Source organism: Mytilus edulis, chromosome 13, assembly GCF_963676685.1.
Source record: "Mytilus edulis chromosome 13, xbMytEdul2.2, whole genome shotgun sequence".
NCBI classification, from domain to species: domain Eukaryota; kingdom Metazoa; phylum Mollusca; class Bivalvia; order Mytilida; family Mytilidae; genus Mytilus; species Mytilus edulis.
Window position 1 is genome coordinate 26894566 of NC_092356.1, and position 21635 is coordinate 26916200.

The 21635-nt window shown below is 32.8% G+C and overlaps 2 protein-coding genes across 2 annotated transcripts; both read left to right on the plus strand.

The window, feature by feature from the left end:
* The first annotated feature begins 5586 nt into the window (after positions 1–5586).
* Positions 5587–12613, plus strand: LOC139500745 (isatin hydrolase-like). The gene is made up of 2 exons (XM_071289584.1): positions 5587–5862; positions 11545–12613. The coding sequence occupies exons 1-2, from the start codon at positions 5630–5632 to the stop codon at positions 12218–12220; spliced, it is 909 nt and encodes a 302-aa protein (XP_071145685.1). The 5' UTR covers positions 5587–5629; the 3' UTR covers positions 12221–12613.
* A 3268-nt stretch (positions 12614–15881) lies between these two features.
* On the plus strand, positions 15882–20801 carry LOC139500815 (uncharacterized). Its single transcript, XM_071289684.1, has 2 exons — positions 15882–16798; positions 17533–20801. Exon 2 carries the CDS (start codon positions 17539–17541, stop codon positions 20005–20007), a length of 2469 nt encoding a protein of 822 aa, XP_071145785.1. The 5' UTR covers positions 15882–16798; positions 17533–17538; the 3' UTR covers positions 20008–20801.
* Positions 20802–21635: the final 834 nt, after the last annotated feature.

Below are 21635 nucleotides of genomic sequence, written 5' to 3' on the forward strand. Positions count from 1 at the left end.
CTTTCAACTTCCTGTTGTGAATGATAGATAACTGGGCGTATTGCGTTTCCGCTAATTTTCAAAGTCCCAATACTACGTTTCCCGAAATTTAAAGTATATATACGTTTCCGCAATATGTTTTTATTACTTTTCCGGAAATTTATCTGGTAAATTATAAATATTTGAATATGAATTATATAAATTATTTATTTTATTTTTTTAAGAAAGAAAAGGTTCTGGTCTTATATCTACAATATACTAGATATAACCGGTTGACTGATTTTGGAAAAACATTTCTTTGGTATGCCAACTGACAAGATTGAAGAATGTGTTATTTATATTTCCTTACGAAAAGTGATATTTAGTTACAAATACTAGTGGTATCTGCTTGTCAAATTCTTGTTTAAAGCGGATAAGCTCTGATCGTTCGATATTGAGAGCCGATTCACAATTAGGATGTATTTCATGCTCCTTATATACCCTTTGCTTAAGATGACCCCTTGAATTTACAAATTGTATCTTTTCAATTCTGTGTGTTGCTGTTGTTTCTGTGGTGGCAAACATGTTATTCAAGGGATAAAAAACGATGGCAGTAAATGAATTGCCCCCATGCAGACCAATTATTTCTCAATGCAACTCTGTCACCGAAAGGGTTAGCAAATTTATTGATTACTTTTTGATACCTATCGTTAAAAGACAGACCAGTTACATAAGAGATAGTGGGGATTTCATAAATAAAATAGAAAATTTAAGGCCTGACCGGGATTGCCTTTTAATCTCTTTTGACTGCACCAGCATGTATACAAACATGGAGTTCAATGAACTCATTCATTCTGTTGAACGGGCTTATAGCAGTGCAGTAAAAGAAGATTATCCGATAAAATTACCTAGCTGTGAAACAATTAAATCGTTAGTATCCACAGTGTTGAAAAACAATTATTTTGAATTTAATGACCGATACTTTGTACAGAAAATAGGCGCTAGTATGGGAAGTAAATGCAGCCCAGAAATTTGTGATATTAGAGCATTCGAAGTTCTTAATGAAGTCATTGAAAAATATAAGTATAAAAATAAGATTTTATTTTACAGAAGGTACTATAGAGATGATGCGTTTATAATAGCTTATTCATCACGAGAAGAGGTTGAGGAGTTCTTTAAAATAGAAAATGATCATCACCCTTAATTAAAGTTTACTTGTGAAATTTCAAACGAAGAAATCATTTTTCTCGATACAGTCATACATAAAGGGAAGAGGTTCAGAAACACCGGTATCCTTGATATAAAGAGCTACATCAAACCTACTAATACATTTCAATATTTAGATAGGACGTCTATGCATAACCAAACAGTCTTCTCTGGATTTATAAAAGGGAAAGCTATTCGCCACCACCGAAACAACAGCAACACGCAGAATTTAAAAGATACAATTTGTAAATTCAAAGGTCATCTTAAGGTTCATGTGGACCCTATGGTTAAAATGGCCGTATTTTCACCTCAAAATTTTCTCTGAGTACAGGGAAACCTGTGCATCTGGAAAAGTTTTAAGGCATAGCATGCCCTAGATAAATAGAATTCAAATGCATTGTATGATTTCGAAAATTCATAACTTAACTGGATTTTGCCGTACACTTTTTTTCGTCTCTGCAGAAGGTGATAAAATTAACAAACAGTTGAGTTTACCTTGAAATGGTCCACTCAGGTACACAGTTTAAATAACCAATTATTGTCAGGTATCTATTGTCCATCTAATGTCCATGTCAATTATAAAAAATAATGCTCACTTTAATTTTTACCTGTGGGGAAGTTCTCAAGCCTGTTTCCCAACTAAGTTTATTTTGGCACCTTCTGGAGGAATGAAAAAAAAGTGCATGGCAAAATCTTGGTAAGTTTTAATTTTTCTAAAACATAAAACATACTTAAAATTCATTTATCTAGGGCATACTATCACGGCTGGTAATCTACACACGCAGAACATTTGGTTCTGCAATGAAAATCGTGAGAGAATTTTCCGGTTCTCGCGGCTTGAGTGGAGTAATTGTCACCGCTTCAAAAGATATGTACATTTCTAAATCTCAATTTTCTTATTCAACTGATCAAAATATTGAAAATCAGAGAATGCTATGCTGTGGTGAATACTTTAACGAAGAAATACATGTATCATTTACTGTTGAACGTAGAGTTGAACTCTTACAAAATCAGTTGCCCCACGAGAAATTGCCTAAAAAAGTGACATTTCAATTTTAAAATGGTTCTATTTACAGACCTACAAGTTCAAATTTAGTTTTTTTAGGGCAATGGGTATGAATGTTGTTTTTGGCGGCGTGTACGCTGTCCGGTGTTGATAGACGTCTTAATAATTCCAAAAACTACATTTTTTCATTAAGTCATGAGTGAGGGGATCGGTTCTGATTGAGGACATCGTGAATGCGTGAGGGGAAGTACAGAAATATTTTTAAATCTTTGGCTTTGTGACTTTTGTTGACTCAATAAATGTGATCAATGCTGATTAAAAATCATCACAGATTTGTCCTTATACTTTAACAGATGTAAACTGATCACTGATTCAATGAAATCAAACTATTTAAAATTGTTTGCTCAAATTCAGAAAATGCCATTATTCAAAGGTAAAAGGAAAAGAGGACTAAAATTGACTCTCTACAAAAAGCCATGGAGATAAAAGTTATCCCCGCCCTCGAAGCGAACTAAACCCTGTGGGAGTAGTCCTGTCGTCAAATATACGTCACAGAGATCACCACATATATTAAAGAAAAGTATATCGCCGATCAAAACTTCAACACCTATATATATTAGACGTAATATGTTCACCCAAAATCACGAAATTTTCGAAACAAAAAGGGCAGATATACAGAATTTATTATTCACGAACATCGATGTAAGCCAAGATAATCTCGAGGAAGACCATACGGAAGAGCATGTATTAAACAACGAAGAAGACATAGAAGAAGTCACAGAAGAGGACCACGTAGTAGACCACGAGAAAGACCACATGGAAGACATTGAGGAAGAACATCAAGTTTTTCAAAGTGCTTTAGATAAACTCTCAGACAAAGGGAAAAGGGAAAGATTTTTGATTTTTTTTTCATTATTGGACGTTTTCCTTTAAAACAACATTGCATTCGACCTGTTTTTGGACATTGTTGAGTGGTTTGAAAAGGACGAATCAAGACGAATGAGATACTCCCCAACATCTCTGCAGTATTTTTGGTTATCGTTGACAACATTTTTTGTTTTTATTCTTCGTGAAACATATTATTAAACCCTAGGTTCCAACAATTTATTTCAATATCAATCTCAGTGATTTTTTTAGCACACATTATGTGTTTTTTCATGAACAATGTAGCCTTATTTAGGTAAGTTTCAACGACTCATAGCTTGAATATAAAGATATGATTTGTACTTCCCCTCACGCATTCACGATGTCCTCAATCAGAACCGATCCCCTCACGCTTGACTTAATGAAAAAATGTAGTTTTTGGAATAATTAAGACGTCTGACAATCCCGGACAGCGTACACGCCGCAAAAAACAACATTCATACCCATTGCCCTAAAAAAAACTAAATTTAAACTTGTAGGTCTGTAAATAGAACCATTTTAAAATTGAAATGTCACTTTTTTTAGGCAATTTCTCGTAAGGCAACTGTTTTTGTAAGAGTTCAACTCTACGTACAACAGTAAATGATACATGTATTTCTTCGTTAAAGTATTCACCACAGCATAGCATTCTCTGGTTTTTAATATTTTGATCAGTTGAATAAGAAAATTGAGATTTAGAAATGTACATACCTTTTGAAGCGGTGACAATTACTCCACTCAAGCACAACCGGAAAATCCTCTCACGGTTTTCATTGCAGAACCAAATGTTCTGCGTGTGTAGATTACCAGCCGTGACTATGCCTTAATTGTTTTACAGGTGCGCAGGTTTGTCTGTACTCAGAGTAACTTTTGAGGTGAAAATACGGCCATTTTAGCCATAGGGTCCACATGAACCTTAAACAAAGGTGATATAAGGAGCATGAAATACTTCGTAACTGTGAATTGGCTCTCAATATCGAACAATCAGAGTTACTCCGCTTTAAACAAGAATTTGACAAGCAGATACCACTAGTATGTGTAACTATTATCACTTTTCGTTAGGAAATATCAATAAAGCTTTGCGTAAACATTATAAAAAACTACTTCGCAATGCGAAATGTAGGGAGCTATTTCCAAAACCACCAATGGTGGCGTATAGCAGACATCGGAACTTAAAAGAAATACAGACTAGCTCGGTAGTCAAAGCTTATTATAACATAAAGGATTGAGTCATGACCCCTGAAGAAGCACCCACCCTTCATATGAGCCACGGAATATTGTAGAGTTTGTCCTATTATGTACTGCAGAAACTCAATGTGTTGGGCATGTTTGGTTCTGGAGAATAGGCAAACGTGGCTGTTAGGTACTTTCAGACATTCAACATCATAAAGAAAAACCTCATCATAATAGAGAAAAACCTCATCATAATAAAGAAAAACCGCATCATAATAGAGAAAAACCTCATCATGATAAAGAAAAACCTCATCATGATAAAGAAAGAAGTACCTTAAGGCAGTTACGGCGTTTCATAAACGACCATTTAACTTGAAAAGGGGGCGTCGGAAAACTAAATAAAAATGTGTGCGCTTTGCGCGAAAAAAATATCTGACTCAGATAAAAACCCATATTTGCTCCTTTACAGAACGCCGAGTTAATCTGGAAGTGACATAAATTCAACTTGTCGTTTTCGTCTTCTTCAATTGCATGGATATCCTCCCAGTTATGAAACACCCCATACAGTTGTGTACTATCTATACTACTAAAGGAAGAGACCGATTTCGTTGAGCCGCAACTACTCTGAAATCATACAAAGTCGGAAATATTTGTGATATGACGTATAAATGTAGTAGTTTGTACTTCCTAAATTTGACCTTGAAACTATTTTTTTTTTCTACAGAAAAAGCCAATTTTTGAGAAAATATCCCATTTCGGAGACCGTTTTCGATCCGTGTCTTATATGCTTTCGCGCATGCTCAGTCGACATACTGCCTGCGAAATTTAAAAAAAAACTCTTTGTTTCAATACTTGCCCAATTGTACCGCGATTTCGCGGGCATCTTCTAGCGTGTATTGAAACGCGTCACACTAAGAAATTAAAAATCTAAAAGAACACTATTATACAGTATCAATATGGGGAATAGATTTTAACGTTTATATATATACGTATAAATCTAAAAATCTAGGAGGACACTTTATACAGTAAAAGTTAAACAGTATAAGTTAAATGGGAATAATTATTAATAAGCTTGTTATGGTAGACAAAAAAACGACATACATCACGGTAAATCTCGCAAAATCTCATCATACGCAGCTTATTTCAATACAGGCATGCAACGTTTATTCCTGCTTAACTTATACTGTATTTTAAAAAAGTGTTCTTTTACATTTTAAATTTATTAGTATAAATCCATAACCAAAATACAAACGTAAGGTAGACTTTAATAATTGAAACGATTTAAGATTTTTAGTTTTATGATTGTTCAATGAAGGATTGCAGTTATGTAACTAGAATTACTTGCATCAATGCGTATCAAGTGTATAGAATGGTTAAGGCCTGATGCACTCAATCGTTAATGGTGAAGATACAAATATTGCTTGTGAAACAAAGATGCAACAACATACCCATGTTTTGTTTGTCAGCGTCCTCCTTCGCATATGTGGAGGAATACCATTGGATTTCAAAGTAGTGGACCTTACTCACGATCACAGCAATACGACAATATACTGGCCCGGAAATCCAGAATATAACTTTACAATCCTAGCTCGTGGGAATACGACCGGCGGCTTTTGGTAAGTGAAATCAAAATACATTTTGACTTTAACTTCGGGCGTTAGTATTGAATGTAACATGCATGCAAGGAAATTTTCGTGAGTTAGAAAGGTGAAAGGATGTGCACATGTTATCTCAAGCGGATACTCAGTTGAAATTAAACAAAAGAAATGGAACTCTTTGTAAGAGAAGGTAAAAAAGCCAAATTGGTATATTTGAATACTTTACATCTGTTTCTATGGACTTTAAAAGTTTAATAAAGGTGCATAATTTAGGATTTTATTCATCTTATATACGTGTTTGTACTTAAATTATAGTATGGAGATTCGAGATATTTTTAAATTATAGACACATTTTCATAAAACAGTCGATTGCGGTAGGTGAAAATGCAAGTCATATCCAAATAAGTAAGACATCACCTGACTTAAGTGACGTATGATGAGCGGCCATTTTGAATTATTTTTAATATAGTTCCCTTTAATTAAAGTGTATTTTTTCTTTATTTTTTTCTTTGCCTTTTTCATTCATTTCTTTGTTTTTTATGGGGTGGAAATGAAAGAAGAGAGGTGAAATAAATTTTTGTTGAATGTATTTTAACTGATTTTAATATGGAAAGAGTGATTAGGCCAAGTGCAAAAAGGTAATATTTACAGTTTTCGGAACATCTCTTGACTTGTCCATAGGGGTATGGATGTGTATTGGCTAAATTTGTAAGATACAGCAAAGCAATCTTTCTGAATTTTGGATATGTTTTTGAACTAGTACTATACATTACACACACAAAAAAATTGATAAAAAGATTAGGTGCATTTTTTTTAATGAGACAAAAAGTTATAAAGAACTAATAGAGGAATTAATTGTGGTCTGTGGCCTAAGTGCGGAGCTTTTAGTTTCAGTCGACATACACGTCATCTTGAATAAATTACTTATCACATACAGATTCTGATTGGTTGCATTATGATGCGGCTGAGATACAGCAACAGCTATTGGCTTCAATGAGATAAAGAATTACAGACTTTTCTCGTCTCAGGATATGACATCAAATGCCGGAAAATTAACTATGTGTATTTCAGTTCCGATCAACTGTCATTAATTCATGTTCGTTTTATTATGCATATATTTCACAGATAAATTCAATATTGAAATATCAATTATTAATACGTGTTTATTTGCTATGTTAATCTGCATAATACACGATATGTTTTGCTAAATAATGTTCCTATACAATGTTTACAAAAATGCATTAACTGTATTTTATAATTTCTGACAATCTAGTCACACCTCCAGAGAAGCACACATCAAGAGTCGTGTCTATTTGTAATTGTTTTGATTTTCAACAAGTAATTAAAAAAAAATTAAAGCATGGGTGAATAACGTAAATCCATTTTATATCAACCAATATCTAAAAATACCACATTTCCAATACTAAATCAACAACCACATACACACATATTACCTAAAATTAGGATAGAGCGAAGCAGTCCATAGCTTTATAGAAAGCTCAAACTAGTGTCACATTAAATTGCATAGGTGCTTCAATAAAGTTCAATTTTCTCATACACTTGACCCGTTTTTTAACTTTTGCAAATCAATTCTTGGTATTCGAACATAATTCTATCTTATAATGTTGGTTCTGACAGTTTAATTTTTGATTAAATTACGTCTCTGGAGATTCGTAAAAATCGTACTTTTTCTCGTTATTTCTCCGTTGACTTAATGTTAAAATCTAGTGACCCCATGTCTACTTGTACTTTAAATTCACAAATTCGGGAAATAAAAGTAACACTTTGCAAATCGATTTAGAATATAAAAACATATATCTTGCGAAATATTCTACTTAAAACAGTTTAATTTGAGAGCAAATTACGTCTTTCATCGATTTAAAAAAGGGATTTTTGGGGATTTTTCAAATTGGCGGATGATGTATATGGAAATGTTGGATCAAATCAAAAGGGTTTGTATAGTATTAAAGACTTTCCTTGATTAAATTAAATTTTTCATGCAAAATCTCTGATGTTTCTGTTATTTTCTTTGGTGATATTTCGATATGATTGATTTCAAAATTTCTTGATAAAAAAAATATTATTTCAAGTGTGACACGGGAACATTTATTTTGACAGATATCCAGGATATATAAAATTTTTCGCTTCTTTTTTTAAAGGTGTTTTTCCTGTTTTCTGTAAACAAGATTTCATTGCATATGATTTTATCATTTATTTTTTTAATTCAATATTTTAAGCAAAATCCAGGCATTAAATAAATCGATATTGAAAGTTTAACTTGTGTGAAAAAAAAATGTTATTGTATACATTTCAACAGAGACATATAATACAATTGCTCTGATTCCAACAACATTGTATACCCGCCAATATTTAACGATATTAATATATTTAATAGTTATCGGTCCTGATTAGGACTGATATAGTTGGGTAAGGGATCTTTTATGTGCGTAAGCATAAATTCTTCTGAAAAGATTAATTTGCATCTCTGTCCCAATCGACAGTTTTTTTTTGGGAAATATGGCAATGGGAAATAATGTCATCGAAAAGAAAATGTCGAGTGCACCTTTTTATGTTTGGGCGTGTTTTAGTTGATTATTCTGTCTGGAAAACGTATAAAGCAAAAATATTTGATACATCTTCTCGCTACAGATTCTATTATTTTTATATATTTAGGCTACAGGTTGATTTAATAACATTAGAAATTCACAGTACTAAACAAAAGTGGATCTTAAAAAATGTATAACTTCAAAAAACTTCATTTTTTGTGTGTTATATATGGTTATTAGTCTTCAACCTCTGAAAATTTTTAGTCTGCCCTTCAACGAAATATTTAATAAGAATTTTTTTTAAATGTTTTTGAACTTTCAAAAGTTCCACCTGACAACCGATCAGACAATAGTTTTAAGTGACAACATGCAGAAAAATACATTAAATGATGCTCAATAGCTAGTAGATACATTTGTCTTTTAAAATACAACTGGCATACAAGAGCTAAATTGGCAGTTTAATGTGAAAAAAATCAACATTGCTTAAAAAAAAACCCGCAGGAAATCAACTGTCATATTCCTTACTTGGCACAGGCATTTCCCATAGCAAATGGTAGGCTTAATCTGTTTTTTTTCTAGCAAGCTAAAGCGCCCACTTGTATGACAGCTGTATAATGTTCCGTAATAGTGCCAATTGGATGAGCAACCAAACAGACATAATTGGTTAACATGGCCATATCTCGATTCCAGCGTCAAAACTGTAAACATACATCACAGACATACAACACAACTGAATTTAACGTTCAAACACACTTACAATTAAACCAAACATAGACGCCAACAACTAAAAAATAATAGTTAATAACAGTCAGTATAGTAAAGCATAATTACGGGACCCCTTAAGTGCTATGTAAATACTAATATTTTTGTTTGTCAGAGTTTTAATCTGATGTACACAACTTTGAAACTCTTGCAGATGATTTTGAAACTCGTGCACACGACTTTCAAAATGTTGCGCATGACTTTCAGGAACTGTTGCGCACGTCTTTGAAAGTCGTGCGCAAAAGTTTGAAAAATTGTGGGCTCCAGTTTGAAAGTCGTGCGCACCAGTTTGAAAGTGATGTGTACAAGTTTTTGAAAATTGTGCGCACCAGTTTATAAATGTCTTGCGCACGAGATTTAAAGTCATGTGCACGTGTTACGGTTAATTTCTTCCTCTGTGATATTTTTTCCGACGGAAAGTTTGTCACAGTAAATATTTTCCAGACATGGTATTTCACAGGTAGATTTCTTCCAGAGGAGTGAAATTGTATCCATCTTATATGGAAAGTATTAACCAGTATATCTTTTCCATTCCATATTTCACAGAAGCTTGTGAAATACAATCTCATTGATCACTATGTAAGGTACTCCAATCTATATATACCTGACCATAATGATAAATGTGTCGCTAAGGTAGAACGTATTTGCATTATTTATCAATCAAAGGGAGGTTATTATGAGCAATTTTCATTTCATAGATATTATATTCCGGAATCAATTTTATAGTGATTTTTTTTCCTTTATTCTTAATTTTTTTACAATATAAAAGGATGACTATAATTAAAAATTAATAAGACAGAAAATATTTCACAGGTAAATACTATCCACCTTTTTTGTTATGATTCATCTGATTTTGTCACATTATCAACAACTAAATTACAAATTAAACTGCACTTTAAATAAATGTACACATAAATTAAGTTCAAAATTTAGTAAATTAAATAAACACAGACTCCAAAATAAACCATGTTCCTGGTCAATCCATCAAATGAAATAAACACATTATGAAATGTATGTAAAATCAAAGTAACCATGAAACATTAATTGTCACTTGCTCCAATGCGATTTTAAAAATATCATCGTACTCAGATTTCTCCATTACAGTTTACTGTAGTATAATGTAACTATATTTCTACCTTTACCTTTTTAATTGTACTGACTCACTTTTACATATATTTCACTAACCTTATATTTATTGATTATAATATTATTTCACAATTAAGATCTGTTAAACTATTTCTGGTTTTTTTTACATATGTTTCAGGATAATTGTATTTTAAATGAATGATATTTACTTAAAAATGATTTCAGGATATTATTTTTTAATTATCTGAAATTATTTCCAATCATAATACAATTATTTTGGTTTTTTTATTCAATAATTTAGCTTATATTTAAATACTCTATTATTAGTCCATAGTATTTGCAAAGATTTAGTTATCTTTATTAACTATTCAATATTTTAACTTCATGGAAAAAATTTCATTGCAATGGAAAATATCGCACAGTGAAATATTTTCCTTCAGAAAAATTCCCATAACATCATCTGTAACATTTTTTTTGCCGGATGATACCGGTATTTCATCCGGATAGACTTTTGCTTTACACACGTCTTTCAAACTCGTAACAACGACTTTTAAAAAATGGTGCGCACGGCTTTTAAAATGGTGCTCATGATTTTAAAGAACTGGTGCCTCAACTTTGTCACTTGTGCGCAGCAGTTTCAAAGTCATGAGCACCAGTTTAAAAGTCGTACGCACCAGTTTTTGAAAGTTGTGCACACCAGTTTGTAAATGTCTTGCGCACGAGATTTAAAGTCGTACACACGAGTTTAAAAGTTTGACGTACGAAAGATTTTTCAGAGTAGTGCACATCAGATTTAATCTCCGGCAAACGAAAATATTTATATTTACATTGCACTTAAGGGGTTCCGTAAGGGGCTCCTTACATAATGACATATACACTTTCCTGATAAAATACAAAATAAGTATAAATACAAGCGTATACAAAATGAAAACAACATTATAAAAACCTCAGGTGTCCAAACGCATTTCTGGGCCCACCCGCATAAGGAACGCCAAAAGCAAAAAACCTGAAAGCTGGATGCACATATACCGAATCACGTCAAGAGATTCGTTACGTTTAAATGGAACATAATAGTACAAAGACAATTAAAGGAAAAACTGTCGAGTAAATACAATGCTTCACAGAGTCAGCACCTAGAATCTGTAACTCAATGTCATCCTGTATTGTTTGTTAAGTAGACACGGAAAATTTATCTATAAGGTCTTGGGCGTGGAAGAAATGGCTACACAATTTAAAAACATTGGATTTTTTAAGTAATCAATTTTCGATAAATATATAGAATCAGTCTTTTTCAATATTTTTATAGGTTAGAAATGAACTACATCGGTACAGCAGAACATGGTGGAACACATCTTGATTCACCTGCACATTTTTACAAAGACAGACTACGAACACATAACATTCCGATAGAAAATTTGGTCGGTCCGGGAGTAATAATTAACGTAAAGAATAAAGCTGCGGCGAATGTCGATTATCAGGTATCGATTGATGATTTAAAACAATGGGAAAACATTTACGATCAGATTCCGGAAAACGCCGTTGTCATTATGAATTCAGGTTGGAATGACCGCTACCCGAACGCATCCCTTGTATTCAATACAGACAGTCCTACAGATTCAAGTACATTTCACTTCCCCTCCTGGCATGAACAAACAATCGAATGGCTTATTAGTGAACGTTCAGTGAACGTCATTGGTGTAGACACACCGTCAAATGACTTTGGACAATCTAAAACATTTCCAGTTCATATTCTCTTAGCTCAAGCCAATATTCCGGGTGCAGAAAATGTTGCAAATTTAGATGCTGTTCCAGAAGCAGGGAGTAATATTTTTGTAGCCGTGACCAAGATATACGATGGAAGCGGAGGTCCTGCGAGAATATTTGCAACTGTTCCCATCAAGGATACGAGTTCTGGATGTTCACACGGATTTAGTTTTGTATTGTTAATGTGCGCTTTGTGCATTTTTATTCAATTCTTTTGAACGACGTCAGTGAATTGTTATTCAAAGCATGTTTAAATACTCAATAAGTGTTCGTCAAATCGGCAACAGTTCTGTATAAATGACCGTCATTTGAGAAAAACGGTCGCCTTACTCTAGGTTTCAATAAAAACAGACAGATATCTGTTTGCTAAAATTGCCCCCTTAAATTTAACTTTCATGGTGTGTCAAAGAAAAACAAATGGATTGACAAGAACGAAGTGCGCATTGCGCTTTGACAATTATATCAGCATAAGGTTATTTTATTGTGCATACTGCTTTGGTGACTCATTACAAATTTCAACTGACCTATTTATTAGGTTTACTAAATTATGAATTTTATGTTATTATATCAATATTCAACTTTAAAATATTATAATCATGGAATCAGAAGCGGGCTGATATGTCCTTTGCTTCTTATTTTATACAGCAAAAGGAAAAAGCAGTGGACTCAAACACGCTTGAATGTGACAATAACGTTCTCGTCAGAATAAGGTTGTTACCAATTTTCCGGATTTAAGGTAGCACAATACAAATATTTTTTCACTCCCAATCAAACAACTTTAAACTGATGTAATTCATTTCATCCTTCTTTATATTTTATAATTGAGGTACCAAAAGAAAGAAGACTGATTAATCTTTCAAATTGGGATAATTTCATTATGACATAATTATTGCATAATCAATTGTTATGTAATTAGTTGCTATATTGTGATGTCCACACTTGAATGAATTTAGCGTCTTTGTTCTTCATAGCATCCCAAAATATTTTATAGATTCTTGTACAACACAGCTAGACTTCCTAAACTGTTTTGGATTTAAAAAAACATCAATAGAACAAATTTTATACCCAATTGAATTTAGTGATCTATTATGAATTGATGTTGCAAACTTCATTGAAGATTTATCATGAGAGAATGAAATACAATAGGAAAAATCTGAGACACGGTTTTGGAGGTCAAACTGTGTTGTGCAAGAATCTAAAATATTTTGGGATGCTACGAATAACAAAGAAGTTAAATTCATTCAAGTATGGACATCACAATATAGCAATTAATTACATAACAATTAATTATGTAATAATTATGTCATAATGAAATTATCACAATTTGAAAGATTAATCATTCTTCTTTCTTTTGGTACCTCATTTATAAAATTTAAAGAAGGATGAGTGGAATTACATCAGTTTAAAGATGTCTGATTGGGGATGAAAATTCTTTGTATTGTGCTACCTTAAAAACAATTTTTGATAGACAGGGATGTAAGTTAATACCTTTAACAGATCAATCTCGTTTCTTTACTTGAAATTCTGTCAACGGTAATTATTGATATGCATCTTGGAGAATCTAACCCTGTAAAAAAAATTCTCTCTTTTTATTGACACACAATATACAACATTACAAGGTTTTCTAACACAAAAGGTTGTAAATCTTTAAACTTCCAGTTGTAATTTAAAGATGACTAAGTCAGGCCACTCATTGCCTTTAACAATCACAACAATGCGTTACAGGCTGGCCTTTCACGATTTCAATAATGCGTGCATGATCTTTTAGGATAATTGTTTTTAATTAAAAATGACCAAGTCTTAATTTTCTTTAAATAATTGGAACCTTTCCAAGGAAAAAAATGTGTATTTTAAAGCTTACTATATCCGATTGAAAATTTATTTGCTGTATCCCATACCGTGGCAAAGCCTTCTTCGGATCTGAAAAAGAAGATAGATATGCAATATATATACTTACTGTGATGAGATGATTTAAGCTTTATTTAATTTTGACAACATCTGCGCACGTTTCGGCAATAACGTTTATCGGTAGATTGTAGGTATTCATATGGGTACCAATTGCACTCCTTCAATAGCAGACTTGTTCCTGTTTTGTAACGAACCACAGTGTATGACTAAACTAAATGAATATCCCTTTAAAGTTCATTTAATAAAAATATTTAACAACACCGGCTTACCGTAACATGCATGATATTTTGTCTTAAATTCCCTACAAAAATTTGCCAAATAAAAATTTATTATTGCTCTTTTGTTGAATTGAATATTTCCGTTTCACAAAAGGAAACTTTATACAAAATTTACGACACAAGAGAAGATTTTTCGTTCCTATTATTAATTTTCCTTTTTGGATTGGGATGTTCCTTAGGCCCATTCTTACGAAAAGTATATTTTATCAAGTGTGTTACGATATTTCTCCACTCGAGACAGTTAAACTTTTAATATTTAAAGCGCGAGGCTTTCGCTATGTCCTTATCTGGATGTAGTGATCGATGCATTGTGTTTGAATGAATGTCATTGTATAAACTGGTAAATCATTAAATCTGGAATTTATTATTACCATACATTATTTCTCTAATTTTTGTGCTATTTTCACATTTTTTGATCGGTGTGAGAAAAAGATTTCTCCTCACTAGTGAAATATCTGTTCTCAGCAAATGATTGGTCGGGATTTTCTTGGTTATTTCTGAATTTTCCTACTGTGACGTCATGAAAAAAGGAGACAGACATTTTCTGATGACATCACATATAAAGAACACAACTTTATACAGATCTTTCAATCATATATTAGTCTGGGAAAACATGGTCTATATGCATGTATTTATTTGTTAGTTTAGTTTAAACATATTTTATTTGCAAAAGTAGCAATTGAAATTGGGCATGCACTGTCTTTCAGTTAATATACGAGTAATCTGAGATTGATACTATGAGAGAGTTTTGTAAGTTGTTTTTTGGTGCTTAGTTCATATATGGTGAGTCTAGTTCTTTTCAACTGTTTTTTTCAGTTTGTCCATTCGATAATTTGGTATGTACCACTGTCCGAATTAGGGGAAGGTTGAGTGCTTACAAAAATGCGTAACCCCGCAACATTCGTCATAAACCTATCCCATTCGTCACAACTCGGCTGATTCCGTACCTCATCTAAGGAGAGTAGCGGAGTCACCCGAGGATTGCCGATTGAAACCTATCCCAAGCAAGTGCCTCTATATTCCAGTGGTTGTCGTTGGTTGCTCTCTGTCAAACTAGTGCTTAGTATTTTTATTTTTTTATCATGAACTTTTCTCTTTGAATTGTTTCGCATTATGCCATCTAGGGACCCTTTCAAGCTTACTACACAGTATGGGTTTTGCTCATTGTTGAAGGCTGTGTGATGAACTGTATTTATTCCTATACTTGACCAATTAATTCTCCACTATACAATATAATTACAATACTATTATTTTTCATACATCAATATGCCCAATATATTTCAATGAGCTGAAATCAAACTGTGTGACTTATTAATGTATGAAGGATGTTCACTCATCTGTTTAAAAATAACAAGCTTTTTAAGTGTTATAAATTGATAGTCTATAAATAACGAAACTTTAAAAGCAGAAAAAAATGTTATTGTTTTTTGAGATGTGAGCAATTAAAAATTTGGCGGGAAATATTTCTCTCTATATTTTTCATACTTTTAACATTGAAAACTTTTTCTTTCAAATATCATGATAAAAACACGATAGTTTTTTAAACTATAAAATTATTAAAAAGGGGTTAGAGGGCAACATTTTTAATGGCAGCTACATGGATAAAAGGTTATGTTTTTTTCCTAAAAACTTAATTCTGATCCCAAATCTGATTCAAGATTTCAAGATTTATTGATAACGCTCACTGCACTCATTCTCAATTTATGGTCGCAATTCTATGTACCGCAGTGTAAAACACATATTCAACCAGAGATTTGTACATTTCTATATATAGTCGGATAGGGAATACCGGTGCGGAGATAGAAATAATTGTTTTCCACATGTAACTCTCACAATTTAAACAAAATTCAGCTTTATGAACGTCAAAAACAGTATTTACGTTACTGTCCACGGCAAGGTATCAAATTATTAAAATCTCAGTCTCGTGTTATTTGAGTTATTTGTGCACAAAAAACTCTGCAGTTATTTGAAGAATGATCATACTTTTCAACTAATACTTGTATAATGCATACATATAACACATTTTAAAAATTAGATTGAAACGAACTCTAAATTTCATGTGTCACCAAGACCAAACTATTTGAATATTGTGTTTCTTAAACGAAGTTAGCACTGCATTAAATGTAGTTATAGTAAACAAAACTTATTTGTTTTATTCCTTAGACATATTGTTTAAGCTGACAAATATCAAATATAACAAAATTGTTCAGTTCACTTTGATTTTGCATTTTTTTCCATACCAAGGATCATGGTTATAAAAACAGGAGATATTTACGTGTTGCACGACACAATAATAACACACATCCCAAATGTCAACAGCTCTTAGTTATTAGAAAGGTGGAAGTATATGTACAATTTTTACATCTGTACTGTCTTCTACATAAACAGTAAGTATTAACAACGAATGACTATCCAGCCAAAAATATTTACGTTACCGATATTTACGATACAAAATATACCTTTGGAACGGACCCAGGTACTGATCATCATTTCAGCACTTTTCAAAAACAGCGTCTATGACGTCATTGTTTAACACGTTGTTTACAAGATTTTATGGCGTTACATATCCATACATGACAGTAGAGAGATAAAAGCAAATAGAAGAGCAAGGTAACTATGACAATGTTTGATATTTATTTTTTCTTACGTTTTGATATAAACTGATGAAGTAGAAGTTTAATTGTGTTCCATGCTTAGTTCTTGTCATTTTCCAATACACTTTTTGTACTGATCATTTACACAAGTTAATTGAATGAGGAAAGTATTTACGTTACGATTGGGTAACGTAAATATTTTACAAATTATAACTGAATTATAAAGTGAATACAATAAAAAACAAGTTGTCTTTGTGATTTTAAAGTTGGTTTATAGATATATGATGCTAGTTTCAGTAGTTAAACTTAATAGAAATGAATGTTTTTCTACTGTAGCTTCATTAAAAAGATGCGTAGTAATGCTAGAATTGTCGTGGAATTTCACCATTAGTTAAGCAGTCAAATCAATAAAACGTGCTAAAAATGCATCTCAACATTTATAATATGCTATATCAAGATAACAAAATGAACAAAAAACATTACATACAAGTTTACCAATTACTACACCTATAAATCTGCTTTTGGGTCTAATTGTAACGTAAATATCAAAATTTTATTATTGCTTAAAGGTAAATTTTTTATTACATAATTATAACATACATTATGTTTACCTAACTAGACCTTCTTATTATTCATATCTTCGTTCAAAACAAAGTGTTTGCTAATATTGTTCATATTTTGATTTCACTAAATTAACATAAAACTAGAACATTATAGTTCAATTTGATGCAACATGTACTCCTTTTTCAGGTATACATGGCCAAGTCACGAAGTCAAATCCAAAAAGAGTATAGAGAAAGAAAGAAATTGAAAGATGGAAAGAATTATTTAAAGAAAGAATCAGCCAGGGTGATTAAATACTATGTTCCAGCAGCTGAATTGCCAACTAAGGAAAGAAAAAAAAGAAACGCAAGAGCAAAGGTCCACAACCAAACACATAGACGCAAAAGAAATGCAGCAGCGTTGGTTTTGAATGAATCTGTTACAGAAAGCAGTGGTTATGAAAGTATAGGTAGTCCATTGGTGGTAAAGTTGCCACTTGTTGGAAGGAGGAAAGGAGGAAAAAAGAAAAATACAAGAGCTTTAGCTAGAGCCCATGGTGCAATGAAGCGTTTGAAAGTAGAAAAGGAAAAGCTTCTGAAAAAATTAAAAGCAAAGTCCAGACAACTGAAAAGGCTCAGCACTAAGATTAATACCGGAACTAGAAGGCCATCGGAACCTTGTACACCTAACAGCAAAACTGAATTAGAACTGAGAGAATTAAATTTGACACCCAAAAGAAGGGAGAGGGTAAAGCGAAAGTTAATGTTGAAGAATGTGGTGTTGCACGAAATTTCAGAAGCAAGAGCGTCAACTTCGTCCATGTATGAGAGACAGTCCATAGCTAGACTAGTTTCTGGAAAGTTGTCAAAGAAATACAGACTCAATCTTGCTATAAGTAAAGGAACTGGTATATGTAGAAAGACTTTGACAAAAGTTTCCACAAAGCGGGTTAGACCAGACAGACGTATTTGTGCAGTCAAACAGCTTGCTCTAGATGTCGAAGATTTCATGAGCAGAGAAGATAATAGTCGCATGCAACCAGGAAAAAGGGATGCAATTAAGATTTCGAAAGGAGAAAAGAAGCAAACAATTATTCTAACAAATTATCTTGCTGATCTACATAAGAAATTTTCTGCAGAAAACCCTCAAGTGAAAATTTCGTTGGCAACCTTTTGTCGTTTACGTCCACGCCATATCTTAACAGCAAAGTTCATATCCCGAACATCCTGTCTATGTATAAAACATCAGAATATGGCCCTCAAGTGTCAGACACTTAAGAAATACAACATTTTCGTAAGAGAAAATCCAGAACACTTAATTGGTCAAAGTCTTGAAATAGAGCGTTCTATGGACCAGCTGCTAGAAAATCGAGTGGCTTATCGAGTATGGAAACAAGTCGTTGTGGAAGATAAAAAGAAAATGAAGATTATAGAAAATACAGTAGAGAAAAATGAATTTATAGAGATGATGAAAGTTGAAATGAATCAGTTTGCAAGTCACGTTGACAGAGTACGGTGTCAATATAGAGAAATCAAAACACTTAAAGATAGCCTTAAAGAGAAAGAAGTTTTAGTCCAAATGGACTTTGCAGAGAACTATTCGTGTAAGTCCCTTGCAGAGGTACAGAGTGCCTATTGGAACCAGACCCCAGTCACCATACACCCAGTAGTTGTATATTTCCGAGGCCAATCAAAATTAGAACACAAAAGCATCGCAATAATTTCTGATGAACTTTCTCATTGTACCAGTACAGTGTGCACATTTCTTGATTCTTTAGTTCCAGTCTTGAAGGAAATCTGTCCAAATGTCGAGTTTGTTCACTACTGGACGGATAGTCCATCAAGCCAATACCGCAATAAAACCATTTTTGACCTCATAGCAAATCATTCATCAGTTTATGGAATTCAGGCCCGTTGGAATTATTTTGAGGCTGGGCATGGCAAGGGACCTTGCGACGGTCTTGGTGGAACAATTAAAAGAATGGCTGACGAAGCAGTGAAGAGAGGAGCAGTTGTTATTCAAGATCCAAAAGAATTTTTCGATTGGTCAACAACTTCAAACATGAAAGAAGTAAAATTTTTGTTTGTAAAAAAAGAAGAATGCAAAAAGAAGCTCGACCAACTGAATAAAATAAAGCTGAGGCCAATTAAAGGAACAATGAAGTTTCATGCTGTAGCCTATGACTTACAGACGGCCGAACTTTGCACGAGAGAAACTTCATGCTATTGTGGCATATGCTTGAAGGGGAAATTTTGTGAATCATGGAGTCGACAGACATATGACGGTCACTCAAATGATACCAGTCACACAAAAGAAACAGTCAATCAAAACGAATTGCAAGAAAGTAATGAGATCCAAAATGAAGATTTTCATGAAATAATAATAGTAGAAGTGTCAGTGGATGACTTTATTGCATGTGTTTATGAAGGTCAGTGGTACATTGGGAAATTTTTAGATATGGACGACGAAGATGTACAGGTTACCTTTCTCGAAAGAGCGAAAGCTATGTTTAGGTGGCCAACTTCACCTGACACGATATGGTGCAAAAAATCAGACGTCTTCTATAAGCTTGATCATCTAGAGCCTTCCGGCAAGAGTAAACGCTTTTGGAAAATAAGCCATGAGGACAGAACTAGAATTGAGAACAACTTTGAAGCTCATGAAATGAACACAAATAAATGAAACATATTTGTTGAATCATTTAACATGTTTGATGCATAATCTTTGCATTTTGATATTTACGTTACCAATTAAAAATTTGAAATTTTTGTCTCTTATTTGATGGTAGACAAATGTCTGAGTTGATAAATTCGTTGTACATTCAATATAAAACACTTTCAATGTTTAAAGTCAGAATTTCGGTTTAAAATTTTATAAGTCAGATTATTGATATTTACGTTACATTTACACAAGTCTATGAAAAGGTTAAAATATCTACCATGTAAACATTTCTTTGGGGAAACCTTTATCATATTTCATTGCAATTATTCAAAAAAAGGTATCAGCCATAAATTGTTTACTTACAATGCATTGAACAGAAAAAAAATTAAATCAAAGAAAGTGATTTTATAGAGTAAAAGGAACAGCTACAGTTTAAAAACGGACCCAGTTTTGATTAGGCTGATTCGGTCATATGAATTTCGGACCATGGTAACCAGAAGTGAATTTGAAAGTCAAAACTGTTGGTCTATTTAGATAACTCAATATTTTGAAGTATATTGATGAGCATTAGCTTTATTTAATATGTTTAAAACAGTCAGTTGCAGATCACGTAAATATTTTGTCAAAAATTGGACATAAAAGGCTTCAAAACTAAGAACTGGTAATTTTTTTATCCATGTTTGTGAGTAGAAAAGAATTGCAGTTTTGGTTAACAGGTTTATTTAGGTATAATGTATGAAAGGTTTTAATGTATTTTTGTAACCTTTATTACAATGTATTTAAGCATATGCCTTATAGCCACCGTAACTTGAGAATGAGTGCATGATGTGATGAAAACAAATTATTCTGGTCAATCAGATGACAAAAACATATATTCTGAATCCAGTTTCCCCCATATCTAATAGTGTTAAATTTTGAAAAAAAATCATTTGATTGATATCATCGAAAAACTAAATAAAAATGTGTGAGCTGTGCGCGAAAAAAAAATTCTGACTCAGAAAGAAAAGCCCATAGTTGCTCCTTTACAAAACGCCGAGTTTATCTGGAAGTGACATAAATTCAACTTGTCTTTTTCGTCTTCCTCTATTGCATGGATATCCTTCCAGTTATGGAACACCACATACAGTTGTGTATGTGTATTGAAACACGTCTCACAATTTTAAAACTTATTTATACTAAGAAATTTAAATTCTAAAAGAACACTTTTATACAGTATCAATATGGGGAATATTTTTTATCATTTATATATATATACGTATAAATTTAAAATCTAGGAGGATACTTTTTACAGTAATAGTTAAACAGTATAAGTTAAGCGGTAATATGCCGGTAATAGTGGACGAAAAACGACATGCATCACGGTAAATCTCGCAAAATTCATCATACGCAGCTTATTTCAATACAGACAAGGCTTATTCCCGCTTAACGTATACTGTATTACCTTGTAAACATCAAAGGAATGCTGATCCAATTCCATCATCAGGTGGAGTCCTCCTTCCTTGGCTGTTTCGGCGCTATTCGACAACAACCTCCAGAGGTGCGCCGGCTCAGGTGATCAATCTGAACCTGGAACTGGATGGCCTACACGGCTCCGATGTCTCAGCTGATGTCATTGCTGTTCTTCTGTAACTGAATGCTGTTCTGTATAT